This window comes from Thunnus albacares, chromosome 14, assembly GCF_914725855.1.
Source record: "Thunnus albacares chromosome 14, fThuAlb1.1, whole genome shotgun sequence".
NCBI classification, from domain to species: domain Eukaryota; kingdom Metazoa; phylum Chordata; class Actinopteri; order Scombriformes; family Scombridae; genus Thunnus; species Thunnus albacares.
Genome location: NC_058119.1, coordinates 6,548,009 through 6,575,651, shown reverse-complemented (window position 1 = coordinate 6,575,651; position 27,643 = coordinate 6,548,009). Strand labels below are relative to the sequence as shown.

Below are 27,643 nucleotides of genomic sequence, written 5' to 3'. Positions count from 1 at the left end.
TTGTCAGGCTTGAGCAGTGGTTCCCAACCATTTCTGTCTGACACACTCTCACAATCCTACCAGATAAGATGTTCCAGAGGCATGTTCCAGATGAGTTCATTTCAACTGATTTTACAGTTCCTACCCAAACACAAATATGTGGGTATGTTTTTTAAATCAAATCGTAATTTCTATTCTGTTTTAAACAGATGAGCTACTGCACAGTGTTTCCCTCTGGCAACTGCATAAGTAGCCCCTGGGGTGCATAGGACCTCTGGTTGGGAATCACTGGCTTAGGGTGTAAAAAGCAACAGATAATGGTGATAGCTAGTGCTAACAGTAATGAAATTAAAACAGCTGCTAGTCGGTGCTCTATAGCTTCCTCCCACCCAACTGTTGCTTCTTTTAAATTGCTTTACTGAAACAGTTTTTGAACATGAGAATCCCAAAATAGCTGGATGACCACACAAGCTCAGCAGGGAAAGTTAGGAAATTCTTATTCAGATGCTTGCCAGTCTTACACAACTCCCTTTGTCAGAGTTATTGTTGCTAAGCAGCAGTTTGCACCTTGAATGTCACCTCTAACAGGAAAGTCTGAGCTAAATGGGCCTCAAGTCAGAAATTTGACTGATTAAATGGAATTCACTGGACTCCTCTAATCTCCGGCATTTATCATTCTAATTTTTATATCATGTGAATCATTACTGTTCAAACTCTAAACTTCTTCCCTCGTGGCAGACAGCGAATCAGATTAAAAATGTAATTTCTTAACATGAACAAATGTGAGAGAAACCCACAAGGAGAGCCAAATGGTAAATATAGGAAGACCTGACAGCTATGTCACTACAGAGTGAACAAACAAAGCCAGAGGCTTGAAAGAATACAAACTAGCTGCGGATGTCTCTGCAGATAAACGATGCAATAACTCATCTGTGTAAAGCTATTGTTGCCCTCTAAAGGAAACACGAGCCGGCAAACACCTGAAAAAAATACACAAGCTTGCATAAATCAACAGAGACACGAATATGCATACGCTCAAGTGCGTAGTCGAGTACACATAGCTCTAAACACTTAGGCGTGAGGACAAACGAACCCAACAAACAAATCGTCTGAATACACAATTCACTTCAAACACATTATATTTAAGATTTGTAATTTAAAAAAGCAATTGAAATATATCTATCAGGCACAAAAATTACAATACAACTAAAATTCAGTGGTGAAATGTAACTAAGAACTACATTTACTCAAGTACTGCACTTAAGTACTTGTAGTGATGTAGTGATGTACTTTACTTAAGTATTCCCAGTTAATACTTATTTATACTTCTACTCCACTTCATTTTTTGGCTTGTTGCCCCTTACAAAAAAAGCAGTGTTTGGTCGGGGCCCCTTGCCACGTTTTAAATGTGAATGAGTTGTTAGCATTACCACATAAAATGCAGACCCTTTAAACTTAAGAGGCAGTACCCCTTTCAGATAGTTTCATGAGGCCTAAAGAGGTTAAATTATCCAACATTTCACAAAAAAGGAAATATTCTGTCAAAAAGATGTACATTTTTTAGCAGAACTTTGTGTATTTCTTTCCTACCCCATTGTTTGGGGGCCTGACCCTGGACTACACTACCCAGCTGTACATGAAGTGCTTAAAACTAACTCCACTATGACAAACATTGACAGTCAAAAGCTGCTTACACACTGATGCATCAACAATATGATAATGTAATTTAAAATAGTATATCAGGGGTCATTTTTTCTGCTGTATGAGCACTTTTCTCAAGATATTTTAAGTACTGTCAAGTAGGATTTAGAATGCTTTTACTTGTAACGGTATATTTACATCTTTGTATTGGTTCTTTTACTAAAGTAAATGTTCTGAATACATCTTTCACCACTGCTTAAAATAATTAATACAAGCCGGGACAGGCATAGGGTTTGATTATATAAGACTTCTACATGCATCTCACAGTCTCAGTCGGGTCATGTACTGACAAAAATGTAATAAGAAAGCAAGAAATTGCACAGTGAACCAGTCCTTGGCCTCTGAAGATACACACACAGCAAGCAGCAATGACAGTGCAAGAAAGATCACACACACACACACACACACACACACACACAAACAACACACACTCACATATGTCCACATACACAGGTGTTTCTGTGCGTATCTGTGTAGTGGCAGTCACGGTTCAGGAGGACTGCAAGGACATTTGTGGTTACCTCAGCAGGGGCTGTTTAGGGGGCGGAGGCGGGTCACCATCCTGGCTCTGCGGAGGCTTCTTGGTCACCTGTTTATAAATGTTCCTCGCCGTCACCCCGAGCCACAGCATGGTCGACAGAGACGAGTAGTGCAGCACGACCCCGACCTGAGATGGAGTGAAAGAAGGTACATACAAATGATTTTCTTGACTTTTCTGAACTTTTGCTCATATATACTTTAAAGTACATATCTCTGAAAAATGTCAGACTTGATCATATTTCATATTTCTGTAACTCTAAGAAAAGATGTTCAGGAAGAGCTGCCGTTCCTCTCTGAATCATCATCAATGTCAGTCCAAGGGTTTCTCCTTAGACGTTTTCCTTCAAGACTTGACTGTTTTGTCTTATCCTTCAGTAAAAGACAATAGTACAAGGATGGAGAGACAGGTTCAAAAAGTGCTATTGAATCATCAAGGTTGTCTGGGATAAGAGCATTATAGTGAGGTTATACTGGTGGATACTGAGCATCTCCTTATCAGTTGAGTTAGAGGACATGAGGTGTGCACTGTGAATAACAAATCTGAATATAAATGATAGTCACGTTGACAACTATCAGCGCGTGATTGTTTTTCCAACACTGTATACATATCTGCGCTCTTCCTCCTTTTAATATTCATGAATTATGCTTGAATGGGGGAGCTGATCTAACTTTGTTTAAAGGCTTTGCCAGTTCATAGAAAGAGAGAGAGAGGAGAATGGAGGGGGGAAATTAAAATGTGCTGAGCCTTTTCTTCACTCAGTCAGTCTGTTCACTCTGTAATGGCAACATGAGATACCCAATCAAATGGCTTCTCTCCAGCCTGATAGGCCTAGGGACCAACACTGGTGTACCAGAGTCCAGATGCTAATTGGACGTGTCCTTGAGCTGCTTTATGGAGAGCAGAGAGCGGGCGCTAAGTCAATCACTGCTTTGGAGTCAGCACGCTTCAGAGCTTCATTAGTGTCAAGAACAGACAGAAAGGAAGTGCGGTTGTAACATGGAAATAAGGCTAGAGGAGAGGTTTTCACATTACCAGAAATGGAAAAGGTAGCAGAACACACATTGATCATAATTGACTTTTTGGTGTCCTTACAGGCATGTTGTCAATCTGGCAGTTTTTAGAAATACCTTATACCGATCGTGCAATTGCAGTCTGCACATCATTTCAATTTACTTTTTGAGGCATTTATATTATTTTTATGATATTATTATTATTAACTTGTTCTTCACAGATGCGGTTGGTGTCACCTGTGTAGTTTAAATAGTCACATTTTACTTATTTCCTGTGTGAACTTTAACATGAGGATGAAGTCATCAAAGATCCACAACTGAAGGTTAGTAACATATTTCATTAGTTGGGTATAACAAAGAGTTTTGGTACATACAGTGCATTCAGAAAGTATTTAGACCCCTTCACTTTTATGACATTTTGTATGTTGTAGCCTAATGCTAAAATAGTTTAAATTAATTTTCCCCTCATCAATCTACACTCAATACCTCATAATGAAAAAGCGAAAACAGAAACAGAAAACATTTTAGAAATTTTTGAAAATGTATTGAAAAGGAAAATGTGACATTGAGATAAGTATTCAGACTTTTTGCTGTGACGTGAAATTTTAGCTCAGGATCCTTCCATTTCTCTTAATCATCTTTGATCACGGCATCCTTGAAAGGCACACACCTGTCTATATAAGGTCTCTCAGCTGACAATGTATGTCAGAGCAAAAACCAAGCCATGAGGTCAAAGGAACTACCGGCACAGCTCAGAGGCAGGATTGTCTCAAAGTCACAGATCTGGGGAAGGCTATAGAAAAAAATCTGCTGCACTGATGGTTCCAAAGAGCACAGTGGCCTCTATATTTCTTAAATGGAAGATGTTTGGAACAACCAGGACTCTTCCTAGAGCTGGCCGCCGGGCCTGACTGAGCAATCAGGGGAGAGGGGCCTTGGTAAGAGAGGTGACTGGTCTGATGAAACTAAGATTGAACTGTTTGGCCTCAATTCTAAGTGTCATGTCTGGAGGAAACCAGGCAGCACTCATCACCTGCTCAATACCATCCCAACAGTGAAGCATGGTGGAGGCAGCATCATGCTGTGGGGGTGTTTTTCTGCAGCAGGGACTAGGAGATTGGTCAGGGTTGAGGCAAAGTACAGAAATATCCTTAATTTAAATGATATTAGCATAAGGCTGTATCATAACAAAATGTGAAAAGGTGAAGAGGCCTGAATACTTTCTGAATGCACTGCACTCGGTAAGTGTCAAATATTGATATATTATTTCATATATACATTATACTGTATATTAAGTATTGTATATTATATTGCTATATTATTAGATTATGTGTAAATAATAAATTGTGGTCCATAGAATGAAGATATAGATTTTTGGTCACAACTGTTTTAGTTACCCACCCCATGTATGAGTTATCTCTAGTCTATTTTTGGACATCCTCAATCAAGATGAGCCCTCAGAGGCAACTTGCAACATTATAATTATTTCTAAGTTACTGTGGTACAGTGGTGGTTCAGATCTTGACTATGAGAGAGAAACTGGCTTCTCACCAACAAGACTTCTCAATTGGCCAGAAAGTTCTGGTTTTGATGGAACAGAAGTTGATGTGATGGATGAAAATCATAGTTTGAGTAACAATGAGACCCTTATTCCAGCTCCCCTAAAAAATCTTATAATGAGCACACCCTCTCACCTCAGACTACTGAGCAACCAAGTAATGATGCCAAACCAAAAACCAGATCATCCACCAGGACAACAAATAGGAGATCCAACAAGAACAGCACCCTGCCCTCTCAGACAGGCGACCACAATACCAAAAATCAGACTGGTATTTAAGTAGGTATGTATCTGAGAAAAAAATGGGATATGTGGGTGAATTATATTTGGATAAGACCGATAATTAATCAACACATGGATATGCTGGTTAGGACAGCCTGCTAAACGCAGCCATATTTTGACATTTTACTATTCATTGTTGCTGTGTGCTTTCACCTGATGTGCTTTTGTTAGCAGAAAATCTGGGTAAATACATAATTTCAGGCAGTGATCGGATCAGTGAGCAGCACAATGATCACACAGTTAACAAAAGAGGAGCTGGAAACAGCCCCAGAAAACCTGATCAATGCTCCCCCCATTAAAAAGCCACAGTGTCTGTCACCTCAAACTCCCTCTGTCATCATTCAGGATGGATGTCAATGATGCATAAATGAAACTGCACACCCATAAAAAATGGTTTGAGTTCGACTCAATTCTGACAGCCAAACAGTAATTCTGTTCAATTTGTATACACTAGAATTCACTGAAACAAAATGAAAGTTAGCACTTGATGACAATCAATTCAAACAATGATTAGCTGTATCTTTCTGCAGTATCAACACACAGTGTTTACAGCCTAAAATCCTACACACACACAGTTTATCACAACATAAATCACTTTTGGTTAGTTGTAGGTGGCTGGTTGGTATTCCAGGGCTTTAAGCTAAAATCAGTTAATGGTCATTTCTGTAAAATAGCAACAAATATGACATGGCAAAGATGTCATGTTCAGTATAAATCAAATCATGATCTCTTCAGTGGGAAGAGACAGATAATGAGAACTTTAAGTGAAATGTGACAATATTGAGGAGTCACCACAGTGTAGGCTCACTGTACACTAGCTTACAACAGTCAAACAGAGATATTTGTGCTTTTGTTGATATTTCTCACCATTTTTCAAAATCAAGTTTTGGTCCACCCCAACTTTACAGTTTCAGTTTGATTTTCTTACTTAAATCTCTCCAAACAATGTTCCCTCACTGTCCAGCTGCCATAATTACTTGGTCACCTCTCACTACAGATTGCTCTACTTGATTAGTGTCAGTGGGGGTTGGGGCTGTATGCAGTCTGTCACCTACTGTGTCTGTTTGCTGTTCGGTGCTGAGCAAGTAGTAGTAGGGTTTTTAGAGCTTTTTCTCTGAAAACAGCTGCCTGCTGTGGTCAAAAATGACACTATGCAAGTGGTGACAGCCGGGCAGCTAAACAATGAGCTGAAACTTGCTATCAAGTCCCCAAAGCTGAGGGGAGCTGCAGACTCGGGTGATAATTCTCTGTAGGCTCATCACGAGTGACGCCGCTGACATTACACATTGTTATCTGATACAGTGTTATTATAGCAATAGTGATTATAGCTACTTTAATCTTCCCCTAAAAAGACCACAGAACACCAACCAAAGCTAAGGCAGTAAAGGACAGTGTTCGTTGTGGTAAATATATAAATACAGCATTATCTGTATCTGTATTAAAGTTTACAGTTTTTCAGAGAAACTTGATTTTAAGTAGGAAAATACAGAGATCAACATCAAAATTTTATACAACCATTATTAGGGAAAGCACAATAATCAGTTCCATCATAATTTGATATTTGCTAGATTGATACATTATATAAATTCAGGGAATAACATTCACATATTCTATATACACTTTTTTATTTGGTTGAAGAGCCTTTGACATTGTGTTCTCCCCACTACTGTAAAAACAAACCTAGACTGCTGGTGTTTAATGTGAGAATACAGTAAACATTATCATTGTTCCAGTGGGAAGAGAAGATATGAATTCTAACTTTGGGATATTAAGAAATCTCAGTTGTGTTGTTTTTTAATTTAAAACCAGTGGCAACATGCTGTAGGTTGGGATCTGCTGTATGATATGAAATATGAGATTTTCTATTAGAATATAATCAGAAGGGTAAGATGCAGAGTGAAACAGTGAGTTTCCAGACATTGCAAAGCAGCACAAACACAACATGGATAAACCTCTAGTGTAAAACAGTACAAGGAGAACAGTAAGACAGTGTACAGCAGTACAAGACCTCTACCAACAGTGTAAAATGATACAAAAAACAGTAAGAAGGACACTTAACTAAACATCTAACAGTCTAATGGCCTGAAGGACAACACTGTCCTTGACCTTAAACAGCAAATAAATCACTATATCATTCAATATAATATCATTCAAAATAAAGCTAATTTTAACCTCTTGTAACCAATTTATTTTGAGTGTAGTGTAGCATTTTCTGTCAAGATAACATTGTCAGGTGGATTGTTTTAACAATTTTAGCATATGCTAACAATGCTATACTCAATGGTCCCTCTAAGCTGTCTTCCATGGGCATATTCATTATATTGGCTCCCCACTGTTTTTGATGCATAAGTAACCAGTCTACCGGAAGCTTTTTCCATGTGGGGAAATGAGCTCAGGAACACTCAAATTGGACCCAATGGAAGTTGAGTCTTTTTTTTTCACCATCAGAAATAATTTCACAGTGGCACACTAATGAGGAAATCCTCAGTATTGCATCTTAAAGCTGACAGTTGGATGTAACCTCAGATCTAGGTCACATCCTTAGCCAAGTTCTTTGCTAAATTAATCGGTTATTTAATGCTGGTCACACTTGCTGAACAGTCAACTGATGGATGGCCTAAGGTAAGATGAGGTCAGTCAAGGGAAAATAAGGATATACTGTATGTTTTTTTTTGTCTTTGCTTAATAAGTGGCAAACAGAGGCTGTAGTCTGACAGCTGGGGTGTTTCTCAAATCAACGACAAAGTGAGTCATGTTGGAAGAAAAGACCGAAATAGAGATTAGAGATGACTTTGACTTTGAGGCTGTAGAGACATTGGATGCTGCATAGTGATAGTGCCACAGTGGGTGGGGAGGCGGTACAACTCTGAAGAGTGGCACACAGATAAAGAGCAGGAAGATGAGTCTAGGATGCAGGTAGGGATGGTAAGGGAGGAGGGTGCGGGGCGGAGGGCTGGGTGGGTAGTGCATGCTTGAAGTGCTGCGAGAGCTGCCAAAGCAAGTTTCAGAGCTCCTTGAAGTTCCTTCTGTCGGAGGGAGAACATGTACTTATGTGTCCTCCTGGGAGGGGAGGAGGGGGTGCATGTGTGTGTGTACAGAAGGGAGGTAAGATGATTGGGGGAGTACAGAGATCTCAGCAGGCACTGCGTGTATGAGTGTGTGCATTTCAATGTGTGTATATGTCTGTGAGCGGCGTGCGATCACACGTCTCCTCAAGCAGTACTGTAATTATCCCAAATTGTGTCTGGTGGGGCCTGCCTCAATCCCAGTGGAACTGCAGACAATCTGGGCTCCTGCCCAAATCTGCAGAGAGTTATCCTGTTAGCAGTGATTGGGTAAAGGAGGAGCAGCAAGAAACAGTTAAAGGCCCTGGGATAAAATTAGATAAATGAATGAATGCCAAATAAATTAAAGAGCAAGCGTAGGGCCAACTACATTACGGCTTTATGAACAACACCTGCACTGCTGGACAGAAGGTGTGCTATATGATTAGACTTCAGTATGATTTATGGGTACCAATTTTCTAATGAGGCATACTTTATAGAGGGCTTATAAAGTGTAACTAAGCGATTTAGCTAATCAATAGTTTCCCTAATGCTTTATAGACCAGTTGTAAGCAATTAATAAGAACGACTTTTGTGTTGTTGTGAAAAATCGCTTTCCACTCGTTCTTTAATTGATTACAACTTCACTAAACAGTGATCAATTAGAGTACCGTCTGAAAAAGGGCTGCAAAAATATCCAAACTAAAATTCATCTGTTAACTATTAATTATTATTGTGGTGGAATAAGTCATTCACAAGGACTCACTAACATTTATAACTGCAGGTCTGATTATTATAAAGGAAACTCATTCCCTTTATTAATGACTACCTCTCTAATAAGCCATCAAGACTTAATTTATATAGTAAATGTTAGTAAGTCATTAATAAAGGGATATGAGATTCTCATTTTCTAAAAAATGACTCTGTATTAAAGATCTAATGAAAGAGGAGAATAAACACCAGCCAAAAGGCTTTTTCATACTTGGCCACACAAAAGTTGTTCTTACTAATGACTTATTAATGATCTTCAGAGCATAAATAATGTAGACTTGCAACAATTAGTCATCAACTATTAAATTAATTGTCAACTATTTCGATAAACAATTCAATGTTTTGAGCCCTTTTTTAAGAAGACAATTTCTTTATTCTCTGATTCCATCTTCTCAAATGTGAATATTTTCTGGTCTCTATGATAATAAACTGAATATCTTTGGGTTGTTCTGACAGTGGTATTTGAGAATCAAAACTATTACTATATTCCCTGATATATGAATGATTTATGAATATACTTTTTTTTTTTTACATGATCACATAACACAATTATTTTTGATTAGGATCTGATTTGAAAACTTGACTGTGCTCTCAGGAGACAAACAATGTAATTGTGACACTGTTTCTAAATGACCCCCAGTATATCTGTAACACTTTCTTGTTACTTATCGACAGACATGTAAACCGAAATGTATATTTCTATGATAAGCTGATGCTGTAATAGTTTGATAACATCAGAGAGTCAATTGATCAGCCAATTTATCAAGCTCTAGTTACAATGTATTAGTCCCTTACAAAGTATTCCTTATTAGAAAGTGGTGCCAGTATAATACAGCATCATTACACCAGTTAAAACAGCATATTGCTGTGGGTATTTATGGATGTTTCAATAGACCTTTTTCATTGCAGACATTTTACTAATAACATAACCGATGAATCTGTTTTATTAAAGTGTCCCTGTAAGCTGTGACAGTGTGACAGTGAGCCTGCATGCACAAAACCAGGACCCTGAAACTGAAGCAGCAAGATGGAATTCAGCCATCATTCATTTTATTATTCACACCTGTTCTGTCTTCTGTGAAAAAGCTTATGGTGACGAATATTCACAATATGAAGTTCATCCTTCAGATGTCTGTCAGCACAGTGAGGAGCAGAACTATATATAGTATATAAGTTATTAATGATAGTTAGTAGTGATGTTAAACTGCAGGGAGCAGGTGAGCGGGGCTAAAGCTGCATTTTATGACAAACACCAGCTTTTTGTGTCAGTTACAGTTGTGGAGGAAAACTTGACAGCTGACAAAAGTGGTGACTTCTGACAGACTTCTCTGTCACTAAGCCTCCTGCTAGGCGGCTCAGGCAAAAGCTTACTAGTGTCAAAGATGACGCTTTGCATTTCAGCATGTAGAGGTGGAGTCTTCTCACTATGGAAAAAGGGGCCACCTAAAGTGCTTGTGACAGCAGAAGAGGCAGCTGAGTCCCAAATGCACTGCAGCACACAATAAAGAAAGCTAACAAGGCCCATTGATGGATACAGGGAGTGTGTGAAGGCAGTTGACACTGTGAGTGAAAAGTAGAAAAGTGTACATAAGTCTCTTCACGGCTACATACAGTAAATGCGCCCCTGCTGAGGTGAGCTGACAGTGGAGGATGCTCTGCTGCGGCTGATGTTTCATGCTCACAACCTGAACAGGTCCAGCTATCAATCACCTGCAAAGGAAATCCACCAGGACCATATGGCTTTCCAACCATGTGAAAAGGTAAAAAAGAAACATATTACTTTTGAATTCTAACTTTCTCTCTTTTTGACACCAACTCTTATCCCAACACAGACTTCAGCTACCCTAAACACATGTGCCAACGTCTTTTTTCCCAGCTCCTCTACAACCTTATATCTGTATTCACTGTATACATAATTATTTCATTTAGTTTAAGGCCTTCCTCCTTGCTGCACCTCCATTGTTGCTGACTATAAACCTAAAAATAGCGAGGCAGGCAAGAAACCATTTCTTTGACCTGTTTCCAAATCTGTCCTGACATCCTAAATTTCTGTGTCCCTCTGTGAGTCCTGCTCACTCATTTGTAACTGTGGGCTGCAGAGATGTAGCCACCAATTTGGGCACACATCAACACAAAGCCACTAGGAGTCCTGCTACACCCATAGACAAAAAGGTAATCAAGACCACACATTGATTGTGAAGGGTCAGAAAGTCTCATGCCACACTGCCGCGAAGGTGAGGCGGTCTCCATCATTCTAGGCAGTGGTAGATCTTATTTAAATTTGCTCACATCATTCCTAAAAGATGAGTCAGACAGACTCCAGAATAACCACTTTGTTGTCCTTTTTCTATTTATGTTAAATGCAGACTAAACATTGAGCATTTCTCATTATCTACAAAATGACTGAAAACATGTGGGGAGGACTGCTTTACAAGCCGCACTCATGTAAGATGCCTTTATGTAAGCCGAGAGATGAGGCTTGATGGAAGTGAAAATAAAACTAATCTCCAACCAAATGAAAGACAACAGAATGAACATGCAGACAAGATAGTTTAAAACAAGAATCTCCAGCCATGCCGGCAGCTCTATGAGGCTGTACTGAGGTGTGCACATGTACGTATGACATAAATTTAGCCAATCAGCGTCCTCAGATCTAATCTGAAAAGGGACAGTGAGGAGTGTGATCACTACTCCTTCAAGACCCAACCCGAACTCGGTAAAATCTCTCCTCCATGATCTGTTTGGGAGGAGAACTTTGGCGGAGAAACTACAGGTGAAAGAGCTGAGCTGCTTTCCGTGCTTGCTTTTTAAAACACGGGGGCAGATCGAGCATGGACAGTTACGAGAGTGAAGGATATGAAGCACCTGTCTAAGAAAGTAAGGAAACATACACAGGGCACACATGGAGAATTCTGCCAAGCTAGCCATTTTAGGCACAGTGAACATCACTACCCAGATAAACGATGGCTACAGGATTGCAGTGAGGAAACACAATGAGGAGGTGGATATGAACGGGCACATTTTATCTAAAATAATCAATTGTGTGAAGTTTTGTGGGGCTTTTGAGTTGGCCTTGCGTGGGCATGACAAGATGGACTCCTCAGACAACTCTGGCATTTCCAGGGGATTGGTGGATTTTGTTGCCTCCCTAGACAGTGTGCTAAAGGAGCAACCTAAGACAGCTGCTTTCAAAGATGGTACACAATGAGCTGTTGGACTGCATGCTGTCAGTGCTAAAGGATTACATTCTGGAGGAAGTAAAGAGCGCTGATTGTATCGCCATTCAAGCTGGTGAGATGACTGACATTTCCATCCACTGCTTGTGCTACGCTACATCAATGATAACAGTAATATTCTTTTTCGAGACCAAACACCATCTTTTCCTCGGTTCTGGAGAGGCTACGCACCATACTCCCAAATGGACAAAAGGGCAAAAGCCCAAGCTTACGATGGGGCTTCTGCAATAAAGGGTAGCCAGCGGTGGAATGCAGTGTAAGATCATTTCTATGAAAACGCTCACTACATCCACTGGTATGCGCATAAGCTGAATCTCGTCAAGCAGCAGGCAACATCGCACATCTCCAGGATCAGCACTTTTTTTTCTGACTTTGGTGGATTTTCTGCCTTCTTCTCCAGGTCATGCAAGCAAGGCCGTGCATGACCAAGTGGTTGCGCATAAGACTCCCAAGAGCCTCTAGAACATGGTGGAACATCCACAATCGTGCTGTAAACACTGTGTACGAGCACAAGGATGACATCCTGAAGTGTTTCCAGACCGTCAGAGACTCTGGGAACTTTGATCCCCCAACTGTCAGAGAGGCTGGGGGATTTGTGAGGATGCTTGAAGATGAAGTTTTCTGTTTTTTCACAGACAGACAAGTTCACAGACAGCATGCTAACGACCAGGTAAATAACTACTATTGGCGGATAAAGCTGTTGTTGTTAGAAAGATGAGTTGCTCACTTCCAACAGTCTGTAAAAGCCTAAATGTGCCTTGTCATCAAAGTGATTATCATAGAGCACATCACAATTATATTTGTTTTTACATTTTAAAAGGAAAGAGAAGAGAATCAGATTTAGATAGTTATGCAGGTAGTTATGTGCAATAGTGCAAGTAGTTAATAAACACAGTTTTTAATAACAGGCGTATTCAGGTGTCCACCAGGCACCAGGTCAATTTCTAGAAGAGGCCTAGTTGATGATGAAGATGGCAAGTTAGCAACTTAAATGTTATTTTTTGGAGCAAGGCCTCCATTTCCTCTCTGTGTGGGGACAGTGCATCTGACCAGCAGCACCAGCCAATAAAGCAATGGAAGATGCTGAGACCAGGAGAACAGCAGAGACTGGCTACAGAGGTAAGTTGTGATGTAATTGTCTGTGTTTCCTCTATAATTTCTTTCAGGCCTGGTGGTACGCAGCCAAAAAAAAAGAAAAATCCGAAACAGAGACAGCGCACAGGATGGCATATTCCCACAGCTGACTTCAGTCAAATGATGCAGCAGGCGGTCCGCATTTTATATTTGCATTCATATTTTTGTTCACTTGGTAGATTTTATGACAGAGCAGTCTCAAGCAGGATGATGATTTTTGTCATCCACACACATAGGAAAGAAATTCAGTCATCTTCACATGGAACAAAATATGTAGTTTATTTATTTAAATACCCCTGCAGAGCTTGTTTTGTTGGAGAAACCAATAGGGAGTTAAAGCTCAAGCGAAGTAAACATACTGTAGGTGCAATTAGGAATAATGATGTTAAAACCTGTGTAGTCATATACTTGACTTGGACACAATAACTTGTACAGAATCACTTTCATCAAAATAGTTTTATTGCAAATTTAAGCTGGTGATGTATCTTTTACAGATATGTGATGCCTTCCTGAGGCATGCCAAGGAGCGGTTTTCCTTTACCCAGCACCTCATCAGCGCAACGCTGTTGCATAGAGAGTTGTTCCCACAACACAGTGTGAATTTCCATTATACAGCTCTTGAAACAACAGTGGATGCTTACCTCATGCTGAACAAGGCCAAGCTCAAAACAGAACTGTCCCTCATCTATGAGAACAGTGAGTTCGAGGCTTGCAGTGGTGCAGTGCCTCTGTACCACCTGTTTTCATGCAGAATAACTCTGAGAGCACTTTCACAGAGACTGTCAGCCTTCTCAAGATCCTCATCACCACACCCATGGCAACAACTGAATCCGAGAGGGACTTCTCTACTTTGAAGAGGTTCATGACCTTCCTGAGAAACACCAGCACACAGGATCGCCTTAATGCTCTGGCTATGCTCTCCATGGAGAAAAAACTTCAATAAAAAGGTCACTGAGAGGTTTGCCATTCAGAGGGAGAGAAGAGCAAGTTCCTCTACAAATAAGCTGTCAGACAAATGTGAAGGTTTTCCCACCACATTGATTTTTCTTGCTTAAATTGGTCATGGAGGCATCAAAATTTAATTGAGACTGGTAAATTAACAATGAAAACTCTTCATAGCTGCTTTATTGAATATCCGGATATCAAGCAGATGTACTCAAACTTTAACTGGTAGTGTACATTTGCTCATCTTCAGCCCCAGTGTGGTGCGTTTGTGCTATGTGCATAGTTGAAATTTTAGAACAAATCTCAAATAATTCTATGCTTATGACCAAAAGCTGGACAGTCTTCAGGCACACTTACGCAGAGCAGGGATTTTGCTTACAATCCTTTATTTCAAGGGAATTTCAGTTTATGTGATTAATAATTGGCAGTTTTACATAAATTGAAATGTCTGTGAAATAAAGGCTTTTAAGCAAACTCCCTACTCTCCGTAAGTGTGCCTGAAGATTGTCTAGTTTTTGGTCCTATGTATTTTTTGTTCTTCACAAGCACCTTATTTTTGCCAAAAGTGTCTGAATAGCAAGATCTTAACATCTTAACTTCCTAATTGCTCTTCATGTTTACTTATCCTGATCTTTACCTCCCTATTGGTTTCCCCAACAAAACAAGGTCCACAGGGGCATCTCAATAAATTAACATTGTCTATTACATGTTTGATACTATGTAACTGCAATGTAGTAATTGATACCTTGGTTTTTTTGTATTAAATCATACTGGGATGTTTGCGTAAATTGATTGGATGTGGCACAACCCTAGAAAACCCTAGACAATTTTCCACCAGCCACCACTGGTAAGGCCTTGTGTTTTTTTTTTTTTATTGATTTCAGTTTGTTTGGCACAACGACCTTGTCCCATCAATGAAATCAATTTGTTGTCACAAATGTGAATTTTGAGAACCTTTGATATGCTTGTAAATATTGTAATTAGAATAAATCTCATGTTCTACTTTGACTCCTTCAATTTCTTTGGTTGTAGTGCTATCGTCTACGTTCTCCCCTAGTTCCACCAATGGGACACAGAAGTCTGAAGGAGTATCTTTTGCATGTTAGCATTCTAACATTTGCTAATTAGCACTAAATGCAAAGTACAGCTGAGGCTGATGGGAATGTCATTACTTTTGCAGGTATTTGGTCATGAACCAAAGTACTAGAAAAATGGAAACTTTGTCCTGATGATGGTTCATCCTGTAGGGAACATGAATGTTTCTACTACATTTCATGGCAATCCATCTAATAGTTATTGAGACAAATGTCACCCTCATGGTGTCATCAGAGTAAAAATGTCAGAGGTCAGTAGGCCTCATCCTATGGGGACTGTAGACATCTGTACAAAATTTCATGGAAGTCTATCCCATAGCTGTTGAGATATTTCAGTCGGTTATCCCAAAGCCATGCTGCTAGTGTGGCTAAAAAGAGGACAACCACAATCATGGCCATTGAAAGGCCAAAAAAAATTAAATACTGAGCATTGAAACCATCTATAAGCCTGGTGCATGACAGTTATTGCCAGGGATGCATGAATGTTCAAAATAAAAATCGTTATTATACTCTGTGATCCTGCCATTTCATGAACACTTAACTGCAAGGTTAAAATTCCTGGCAAAAATATATCTGTATGGAAGTCCAGGTACATACTACCACATTCCAAAAGGTCAAGAAAATGCTATATAGAATTTGGGCCATAATACCCACCACTAACCCTAGGCAACAAAAGAGGACACAGACAGAAAACAGAGAGACAGGGAGCTCATTGTGCCACCACTTCACTTAAAGAGACCAGACCATGCATGCAGCTGGAGCATGAAAGACACATAAAGCTGTGTTACTGTAGGTCCACACGGTGCACTCAGTGCCCTGATTGCTGACACCTGAATAGACATTCATAATCAATTTTCTGAAAAGCTTTGAGAGTGGGACGAATGAAAAGGGGATGCACTTACTGCTTGACAGATGATGGGGTATTTGATTCGATTGATGCCGCCGGCAAACACAGCGAAGGTCAGAGCCGTGTGGAAACAGAAGTTGAGAAGCATATGCCATCCCTTCCGACTGATGCGGATTGCACTGCCAAAAAGAGACCAAGATGCAGAAAATTAGCAGGTACATACTATAACCCATAGTGTTTTATGTTTCAGTATGAAGTAAAATCTCATTGTTATTCAGTTTTCAAGGCACATTGCCTATCACTCACATTCAGCATGATTTAAGCCAGTCTTTTACAAGGCCTGCATAAATTGCCCTTTTCTTTTACCTTGCCACTGCCATAGATTAACAACCAGGGGAAGCTTAGGAGTGCTCCTCATAGAGTCTGAATACTGCAAACACGCCATTACATACTCAACTGCCAATACGTGGACTGAATAATAGAATATTTTAAAGCACACAAAATGTTTAACCTTGACTCAACTTTTCATAAGTGAGGTAATCATTCTTACTAAGTATTTTTAGTTATCAACATAATTCCACACATGTAAAACTGGTATTACTCTTGTATATTGTGTTAACTCACACTACATGTTTTAATCGGCCTTCCTGCACAGCCAGTACCTGCAACCTTTATGTTCACACTTTACAGATCAATTGACTTTACGATGTAAGTGCTCAGTGCTCACACTGAATGCAAGCACAGAATTCCCAGCATTGTATTTTCACATTCCCATGCTTCGCAAGCTCTACTCGTTTTGTTAAGAGAAATACAGGGGATTGAGTCCGACTGAGGACAATTGCACATTTCAACAGGGAGAGTCAGATTTTTCACCATTTTGTGGAAATGAAATTGGGGAACATGTCTTTAATAATGTACACAACATCACTTGTGGTCTAACCGCTTTCACTCTGAATAACTAACAGTATTGCAACATTGGCACCGTGGAACAGCGGGAACAATGTAGAACATAGTATGAAGCACAATAACACAAGTAACAATGCAGGAACATATATCAAATTAGACTTATGTCTATGAATCTGTGGCCCTGGTGCATGCTGGGAAGTTTCCTTACACACCTACCTTGGGTGGCTACAATCATTAGTCAACTTATTTTAATCTAATAAAATATAATATTATGGTCAAAGTCTACACTACAAGATAATAAATAAATTAAAAGTGTAAACTAATTACTTTGTTATCATTAATAGTACCGTTAATGACAATAAACTGTTAACTATTTGCTAAACCCAGAAAGTGCACAAAACCGTTTTGTTGTTAAGTCCATTTTGTGTCTGTATACACAAGACTAATGTGCAAAAGACAAATGGCTTTCTCATAAGATTCTCTTTATAAAAAGGTGATATAAAACAAGATATACACTAGGAGCATTGGTCAATGGCGCTGCAGTGCCTGGGGACCTACTGCAGTTCTTTTTGCTAGTGCCAGTGGTCAGGGGCGTCGACAGGTGTATTAACCCTAACATACATGTCTTTGACAGTGGGAGAAAACCCAACAGCAACACACGCAAACATGCAAACTCCACAGAGAAAGGACCTGGGATGGCCGGGATTTGAACCCAGGACCTTGCTGTGAGGTAACAGTGCTAACCACTAAGCCACTGTGTCGTCCAAAAACAGACGGAGAACAAAAAAAAGAGGAAGGATTAAAAGTGGTAACACTTCCTATAAATTACATAATCTTTATTTTAGAATGTTGGAACTCATGCAAAGGGCTTTTATACAGAGTTTTAGTAAGAACTGTATGTGTTATTCAGTATACAATCTTCAAAGCTCTTTCACACATATTTACATTCACAGTATATGCGCGGGTATATGCACATAAATAAGAAATCACTCTGCTGGTTTGATGATGAAATAAAGAGAGATTGTTTCCAGTTGGCTGGGCCAATTGAAGTTTTCACAATGTGATACTATGCACTCATACCCACTTTGTGAAATATGGCATCTGCCAGGGGGTTACACAGCTTTGGGCAGGGCACTTAACCCATATTACCATTTTCCATCCAGCTGTTAGAGAATAGGCTAAATAGGTCAGACAATACCGACATATTTGTCGTACTGTATGAATTAACAGACCATCTATTCTTTTAATTACTTCCCTGTGTCAGCTCCCTCTGTTTTATCCGTAAAGTCACTGTCACCATTTGAAATTAGATAACCCTGTGCTGGAAATCTCCACTCCCCAAAATGGAGGAGCGGAGCCCCAGCTGCACGTGATCCAACTGTAGATGAAGCAGTGGCTCAACAGTGAGCTATGAGGCGTGTCTGGGGCCGGGCTTCACTGCTCTGCGTAAGGGGAGGGAGAGTTAAGGCTGCTGTTGTCGATGCTTCTGCCGAGGTCCAGGTACTGAACTCCATCCAGCATAGAGGCCATAAATCAGGCCTGCTCCTGGCCTCCCTGGAAAGGGGTTTTCATAGGGTCTGCTCTCGGTTTTCATTGGGTCAAGTACATTAACCTGGCAACCCTCCACATCCCCATCTCCCAGAGGGTGGGGGGAATAAAACTGTCCTCTCTCTGCATCTGCTCTCTTACCCTACACCCTCTGCTGAGCCAACTGTAAGGGACAATAAAGCTATGGACAGTATAATATGACACATTATAGTTAAGGTAGTTTCAGCCAAGCATTTTCATTGGTGGAAGATGTTGTCATATTTGGAATGTCCAAACATGACGATAAGTCCCATAAACTACAGGTAGCAGTGCTGTTAAATGGAGAAATGGAAGTGGTTGAATGCTAATTCTTGTGGAGAACAGGCAGCAATATGGCAATAGGGCTAGTACAGTATAGTGGTTAAAATTAATCACACTATAAAAAGTATTTTCCCAATATCAATACATTACAGTAAGTGATGCTGAAGTTTACTTTGCTTCACCATCGTCATATTACAGTTATTAATCTTACAGAGCCACAAATAGATACATCACTTCATCGCTATACATCCTGCAAACAGTTGTATTTAAAAAAGAAAAACAGTATCAAAAATAAGTAGCATCTTTCTTTCACTCTCTTCCTAAACAAATGCGCGTGCTAGCCAAGATCTTTACGACTTCATTCTGGGAAAACACTACTGCTTGTGTCCACAGGAGACGCTAAAATCAACACAAAATGAAAGTTCCTTGTAGTTACTTTAAATTATTTTTGGTGACAGCAACAAGCTTAGAGCTGAGTCGTGGGATAATTTCCTCTGTGTTTGTTACTACAAGTGACCCCTTTTACATTACATATAGTCATCTAACCCATTGTTAATATAATAATGATGATTAGTGCAGCTTTAATTATCTTATTTTGTTGCTTGCAACAATTCATTTGGACAACTTACATTTTGTAAAACAACAAACAATATGATTGTATCGTCAAGCTATGATCCCATAAAAACTATGATATTATTGAGTTATTGCACTGCTCTACATGGCAGCATTTACTGTCTTTTCTTTTTCTGTCTGCATGTACAGTATCTTCACTACACTTTACTATACAAATCAGGCATCACATGTGTTGGTAGCCATTATGAGTCATATGAACCCTAAACTGTTTCTGCTTGGTTTTCCCTCCCTTTATTTAAAGGCTAATGATATTATATGCCTAGTTCTGTCACTGAATGTATAGTAACCCTAACCCTAAACAAAAAAAAAAAAGATTTCATAGATTTGGTCACTCTTGATGTTTTCCTTCCTCTTATGGGATCAACTGCCTATATTTTGAGATTTTGCCAACAGGGCATCCATCTTGCTTTGGCTGACATAAACCAGAAGTTTAATGTTGCCATGGAGTAAGTCAGTTACCAATGAGTTACACCTGAGCCCATTTTCTTGTAGCTTACAGGACATGTATTCACATTTTCTTCACTATGAGCAGTCATACTGTATTAGCTGCTAGCAGTAGTATAGACAACAATCAACTAGATTACTTTTAATGAAGTAGAATTGTCTAAATTTGGCGATTATAAAACAAGATCTGAAGTTGCAGGGAGCATCCTTTTTATTTGATTTGTAAGTGTTTAAGGACATTTATCCTTGTTGGATATTGATAATACAACCTTTATGACTCTGAGAAGATTTTTAAGGCAAATTGCGCAGATCAGGTTCCTTTACTTAGCTACTCCTCATCCATCATGCATCACCATCTCACCCATAATCACAGATTCTACCTTGAGTTACCTTTCTGTCAGATAAATAACCAATAACACATACTGTATGCATATAGTTATGCATATGTGTACAGTATATGCATATGGTAGTGAGCTAAAGTGAGAAAGTGACAAATTCAAGCACGTACAATCTACTGTGCCTATCCTTGAACAGCCTCCCTCGCATCCTGCCCATTTAACACGCAGTCCTAGCACTTCACGGCTTGGATACTGTCAGTCAGCTGGAGTGATACTACACAACTAAAGTGTTACTAAACAGGGTTGTCTTTTAGTGCTGGGGAGTGCCTAGAGGGAGATGTGGACGAGGAGGAGGAGGTGTTGGAGTTAGTGAGCGCCGTTGAAAGAAAAACCCTCTAACCCTCCCCTGTGTGTGGCAGATCACACAAAAGCTCTGGCTTCATATCTCTAAATATGGGCTTGTTCTCACTCTAGTTTGGACTGTAATGGATTGCTCTGAGAGGCACTTTGTGACGGATGTAAGTGTTTTGAAATGCACTTTAACATTTTTTTTTTCAATTACAGGAAGGCATCATTACATGGTCATACATGTAGATTATTATCCTTTTTTTTTTGAAACTTTTGATTCCAACTTGTAATTATGTGCAGATTGAATGGCTAAAGCTTAAATTATACAACACAGATACTTTAGTTCCTCAGTAATGATTAAAATATACTTTACACTATAGCTCTTTATGTATCTATTACGTATCAAATCTAAAAATCTAAACTCATAACTTAATTTCCTTTGAGTTACTTTTCTGCAAACACTGTTTAACTACATTTTACCATTTATATGTTGTTGTTTGACTGAAGATGAATTTAAAAGGAAAAAGGGAATATTGGTATTTTTTTCCTTCATAAATGCAGGGGTGTGTTACTACAATTTCATTCAAAAAAAGGTTCCCAATGAGGGTTTTTAGCACTTTGCTTCACCTCATCATGTCTGTTAGCATGCCTTAGCTGTCTTGAAACCCTGTGAAGCATGTTTATTTGTGTTGAGTCACAAATCCAACTTGATATTTAGGCCACTCATTCTGCACAAAACATCAGAACATACAGTGGTGCCTGGGATCTGTTTGCATTTCAGTTCAATCAAAAATCTCAATCTTCTGCAATTTTGAAATCGCTCCTGCCTGTATTGCGGTTTTCCATTTTTCCTCCAGTCAATACTGCAGTGCTAGACGACAGTAAGTGATGCTGCTGTTCGGAGACCCAGATGCTGTCATCGCTGTCTGACTGACGAAGGACGCGCCCTGTCTCCGTCCCAGGTGTCACAGATGGATGCAAATGGAAAATGTTGCAACTTTCGTACCGCATAACTTTTGTGCTTTAGTTGCAGCAAGGACAGGAAATCATAAATAAGACCAACTATTTCTGTTTGAGGTAATAACTGTGTTATTCTAAGAATATAACTATATTTCTTGAAAATGTGACATTTGAGACATTTCCTTTTCCCTCTATATTAAAATGGATTGAGAGCTATTACAATAATACCACATTAATGCCATGGACAAGATAAAGTGAGTGATACTCCATGAAGGCAACAGATGATAAATTGGCATGCTGAAATAATACGCCAGACAGGCTCCCTCCTGCTTTAATGACAGCAGCCAAGCTAAGAAGAGCAGACAGATGCCCCAGTGCAAAAACACCAGAGCCACACGGTACATTCTCTGTCCTCATCTCCATATGGAATAAAAGGAACAAAGGATGGCCTCAGCAACCCTCAGAAATTCATTAGAAGCATAAATTTAGGTAAAGCACTTCTACGACTGTCTGAATCACACATCCTAACACACACTTACACACATCTGTGTGTGTGCTTTAGATCCTCTTAGTCAGACAGGCTGCAGTGCTTCATGCCAGCCTAAAGCATCTGACTCACACCACAGTCAGTGCAGGATCTGTGACAGAGGAGTCAAAAACAAACTGTAAACCATGAAGGTAAAAAGGCAAGAAATGAAGAGATTACATAAACGCCTGACTGAGTGACCAGATGCAGAAATGAAGTTGAGGGCTGTGATTTTAAATTAAGGTGCGGCAGTGTGAAGAGCCGATGCGTTCTTCAACAAAAACAATAACAAAAGGTAGTGATTTCTTCTTACCTGTGGTGCACTATGTAGGTGATGATGGAGGCGAAGAGGCAGAGCAACATGACTGCCGTGCAGGCATACACGACCGGGTGCAAAAACTCCCCAGGGTATGGGGGGAAAGACAGCACCTTCTTCAGATCCTGAGGCAGAAACAGAGAGAAAAACTGGAGATCAGAGAAAAGGCGCCACAATTACAGTATCATAAAAAATAATCAGAGAGCAAGAACCTCGGCCTGCACGGTGACAGTGTTTCACAAAAATCCGCCCAAAGACGAAGATGATGAGCCCTGCATATGCATAGGCACAGTATACTGCACTGACGAGATATGCGAGCAAAATACAAATGAATGTCAAGGAAATGTCTTCGAGTTAGAACGCTGTCCAAATCAGCATGAAAGAGTAACAACCCTGTCGAGTGAATATTCTTCCCCTGCATTTACATTTTGCATTTTCAGGCATTTAGCTGACACTCTTATCCAGAGAGAGTGAATGCAACAATAGTGTAAGCTTCCTAGTCTGCCAACATAAAAAGCAAAACAAAAATGGATAGGAGCCAGGCAAAAGAGAAAATAAAAAGAAAACAAAGTTAAGTCGCTCTTTGTGTCTTTAAAAGAAACATTGTTAACAGACGCTCATTAAGCCTCACACTTGATTTGCTTGCTTATTCTACAAGAAGTCTACAAGACTAACTTCTTCAACTCGTACAGCTACACTGTGACAGCTCCAGCTTATGGCTCTCAAAGTACAGACAACTCTTTAAAATGTGATTTACACTTCATTTATCACTGCATCTGTAAGCATTAGATCTGTTTAGGAGATTAAAAAACAAAGTGAAACTAGGGATGATCTCCAGAACTGTTGTAAAATCAGTACACTCATTTCACATGCACTGGACTGCCCTCGCTCTCTGTGCCACAGGCAGGTGGAGTGCCAACAGTGACGTCACGGTTTAGGCTCCATCATGTTGATGTTGCTAAATAAAGCACACCTTATCTCCATAACCCCGCCAGCTCAGTGTGAGTTTGTGTCTGTGAGAGTGATCCACATACATGTCTAACTCCATCATTGTCTTGGTGAGTGGCCAAGTGGGATATTCTCTCTCAGAGTTTATCCAAAGGGCTGATGAGCCTGTCGGGGCCTGTGAGGGGTCGGGACCCTCAAGTGAGCATTTATAAGCACAGTTGTAAAGCAGTTGACAAGCTGAGATGAAAGGTTTGGGGACAGGACACTGGGGAGATATAAAGCAAGAGAGTGTGTGGTAAGAGACACTCGGTCCAACCCTCATCGCTGAGGCTAATAAAGCCTTTCCTGGGTGTAAGGAAAAGGAAGTGAAAGAGTTGGAGCCACGACTTCTTGTGAAAATTCACTATGTAAAGTTCTGGTTTTCTGGAGAGATAATATGATGCCAGCCTCCCAGAGATCACATATAATGATCTCTTGATAATTGCTGGATATTGAGACTATAAATGAATCCTTAAATTTGCTTTGCATTTCTTTGATAAGCCCCTGCTTCTTTTTATCTATTGCAAACTGAAAATGGAAAACACATTGCTCCTTATGCATTCCAACATTCCAAAAGCTACCTGACACAAGCTGTTTAAAGCAATAGTTTGGCATTTTGGGAAATACACTTTGTTTTCTGGTGGACAGTTAGATGAGAGGATCGATACCACTCTCATATCTGTCCATCAAATATGAAGCTGCAGACAGCAGTTAGCTTAGCTTAGCATAAAGACTGGAAACAGTAGGAAACAGCTAGCCTGGCTCTGTTGAAAGGTAACAAAATCCGTGGGACAGACCCCAGACTGTCCCAGCTCAATTTGGGCAAAAGGAAGGGTACACCCTGGATTGGTCACCAGTCTATCACAGGGCAAACATATACACATATACAAACAACTATTTAGGTCCATATTCACACCTGCAGGTTATTTTAGAGCCAAATATTAATCTAACACGCATGTCTTTGGATTGTGGGAGGAAACCGGAGCACTCGGGAGGAAAATAACGCAGACAATGGGGGAAAGTGAGGCACTAAGAACCCCCCATCAAGGCCCTATTCAACTGGTTACATTGGCATTGACCAGTCATTAGCTGAATCATTGTTTTGAAATATTAATAAGAGGTGGAGAAATAGATATTTTTCTCAAAACCCCATATACATTTCATTTCATTTTTCATTTCTAACCCTAAACCTAACCTCAAACCTAGTGTAACAAGCTGCAAACTCAACATTGTCATATTATTATCTTATAAAGTTGCTGTAGTGAACATGCTTGCTACTATTTACACATCCAGCAAATACAGAGCAACATTAGCTTTCATTTGGACTTGCATTTGTGTCCACCTGATGAATCTATATCCAGTGTTTTTATCTCCACCATTTCCTGAGGGAAATATCTGGCTCTTTAGCTACTAAAATGCTCCACTTCACCAGGTAGTTGCTAACATTGTCTGTCAGCCATTTGGTAGTGCACAGGTAAACCAAAACAATGAGCTAAAAGATGCTAAAATGCTCTGATGAGCTGAGGGGAACTGCAGAGTCAGGTAATAATTCTCTGTTGGTTGGTCACTATGCACAACCTCTTTCACATTACACAAAATCAGTCAATCCATTGCTAATATAAAAATATTGATCATAGCAGCTTTAATACTAGCCATAATATCTCTGAGGAACTTTTTGTAGCCTACATTTGAAGTGTGGTGTAAGAAAAAATCAGCATTATCATTGATCTTTAAAGATACAGACATTTATGACTTTACTGCTTGTAGCTTGGCCATAAAGTCAAAAACGACAAGAGGGAGGAGAGAAGGAGTCAGAAATGAAGAGACGACTGTAATTAGACCTGAGCAATGAAATGTGCCTTCACTTGGAGCGTAGTTGTACACAGACAGTCAGAGGAAGGAAAAAGAGAGAAAGTGGCCCTCAGCGGGCAAACATCATATGAGAAACAGAGTCTGAAATTGTAAACCGCTTCATATTATTTGTTAGTTACTGATTTGCAGGGAATTACTAAGTTTGTATTTGTCCTCCGAGCGATGTCATCGAAGGACAATGAAAACTTGTGTTAATTACAGCTCAATGAAATGATGTTGCTGAAAAAAAAAAACACATTGCTTAAAGCATCAGCAAGAAATCCTGCTGAAGTGAAGCTTTTTAGTCAGTAAGCTGATTTATATACTTTAAGAGCAAACAGCCTTTCATAGCAAGTTGGATGGTGAAAAATGACCCCACACAAACGCCAACACAACTAAAGGTCAAAGAGAAAACGTTTCTGAGGGAATCAGTTACTGCATCAGTAAAAACAAAATCGTGCTCAGACATGTTGAGCATGATGCTAATCATCACGATGTAAGTGATGGTGAGGGAAGGAGGAAGTCAAACGCTCTCATGGGACGTATCATCATCATCATCATCTGTGGACTTATAGTGTCGACTGAGAATGTCAGCTCCTCACCTCCGGAGTCTGTCACCATTTCTCATCCCAACAAAAAGAGCTCACCAGACCACAGCTGTGTGCTGAGCTGCTTTTTACAAAATCCATAAGACGTCATGCATCTTGTAAGTGTTTACGTACTTACAGAACCGTAGAAGAAATCAATGTACTGTAAAATTCGGTACTAAAACTGCACTGACGAACACCAACCGAGCTGCAACTTTGAACACTATTGCCGTGAAAACATCACAAGCAGCTTCTAGAAAATGCTTTTCGAAGGATTTGCAGTATTTATTACTATGAATTATTTATTACTCATGCTTTCAATGATGCTATGTACCCGCTCTGTTGCTGTGCATGTGACAATAACAGCTCTTGAATCTATAATTTTAAATGTTTAAATTCTTAATTTTAAATTTATTCACAACACTGTCTGCTATATTTTTGCTATCTTCCAGTTATACTAGTAGCTCCTCCATTTCTGTCAGGCATTGTGGGACACTAGCATCCATTAACACCACATTTAAAAACCAAGTAATTTCACTAATTTTTTAAACGTGTACACGCTACATACTTGAAACACATTATAATTAGTACTATGCAAATTGGGTACCAATTAAAAGCCTAAAAGCCTGGCTAACAGCCATGTGTACTGTTCCCAACATTGAACTAACACAACCATCCCAGCTGCGCTGTCGATAGTGGAGCTGAGAATCAGTTGTAACTAAAGCTGCAGAAGCAAGAAAGGTCTTCTTTATCTGAACAGCAGGACATTACATTCACACACTGAGCATGCAGAGGTCTGGATTTACTGCTGCAGGAAATATGAACACTTTCAGTGTTAAGTCAATCTGTGCTGTTCCAGTTGACTGTAAAGCATAGACGGGTGGCAAACAAGGCAGCCAGGATCTGCTGTTAGAGAAAGGTTTACTTGTTCATTTTTCAGATGAATGAATGAGAAAAACTGATTATTGATCAAGCAATGACTGACATCATTCATAATTTTACCTTTGGATTACATATTCACTGCATTTAATGAGTAGAACTGAAATGATCAGTCTATTAGTCGACTAACAGCAAATTAATCTGCGCTGATGAATTGTTTATGTTATTTTAAGCAAAAATGCTAAAAATGATCTGGTTCTGGCTTCTCAGTCGTTATATTAGCTGGATTTATTGGTCCTAAATGAGAGTGAATGGAAAATCTTTGGGTTTTGTATTGTTTGTCACACAAAACAAGCAGTTTAAATATGTTTATTTAGACTCTGGGAAACATTTTTAATAATTTTCAGATATATTATAGACCAATAAAGTCTTTGAAAAAAACGAATTTTATTTATTTATTTTTATTAAACCTTTATTTAACCAGGTGAATCCCATTGAGATTACAAGATCTCTTTTTCAAGGGAGCCTTGACCAAGAGAGCAGCAATCCAGTGTTTTATATAACATACAGGCAAACAATTAAAACACATAAAACACAACTTACAATAGCAACTCACAGAATCATATGCCTAAAAAGACAGACAGGAGGAAACTAATCTTGCTAAGGAAGAAATTACAAATTCCTACTGAATTTGCCTCTAAACCCTTCACTACATTTTTAAATGCCTTAATCAGGATCAGCTCTTCCAGCTGCAAATCTGTCTGCAAGTGGTTTCAGGCTGCAGGGGCAGTGAACTTGGCAAACAGGTCTTTATGCCTGTTTGCCAAGTTCAGTCGGAACCTTAGGGACGGACAGTAAGAGGGAGTCATATGAGCGCA

General features: G+C 39.6%; 1 protein-coding gene across 15 annotated transcripts in view; it reads right to left on the bottom strand.

Moving 5' to 3' along the window:
• The window catches only part of LOC122996546 (adhesion G protein-coupled receptor A1), a 181,645-nt gene that overhangs the window by 10,297 nt on the left and 143,705 nt on the right, over positions 1 to 27,643 (bottom strand). For all 15 annotated transcript variants that reach the window (XM_044372036.1, XM_044372038.1, XM_044372032.1 and 12 more), the window contains 3 exons: positions 22,459 to 22,586; positions 16,198 to 16,321; positions 2,202 to 2,347 (listed from right to left, as the gene is read on the bottom strand). In XM_044372036.1, the coding sequence (XP_044227971.1) occupies positions 2,202 to 2,347; positions 16,198 to 16,321; positions 22,459 to 22,586 (398 nt within the window). The remainder of the gene's footprint in view (positions 1 to 2,201; positions 2,348 to 16,197; positions 16,322 to 22,458; positions 22,587 to 27,643) is intronic.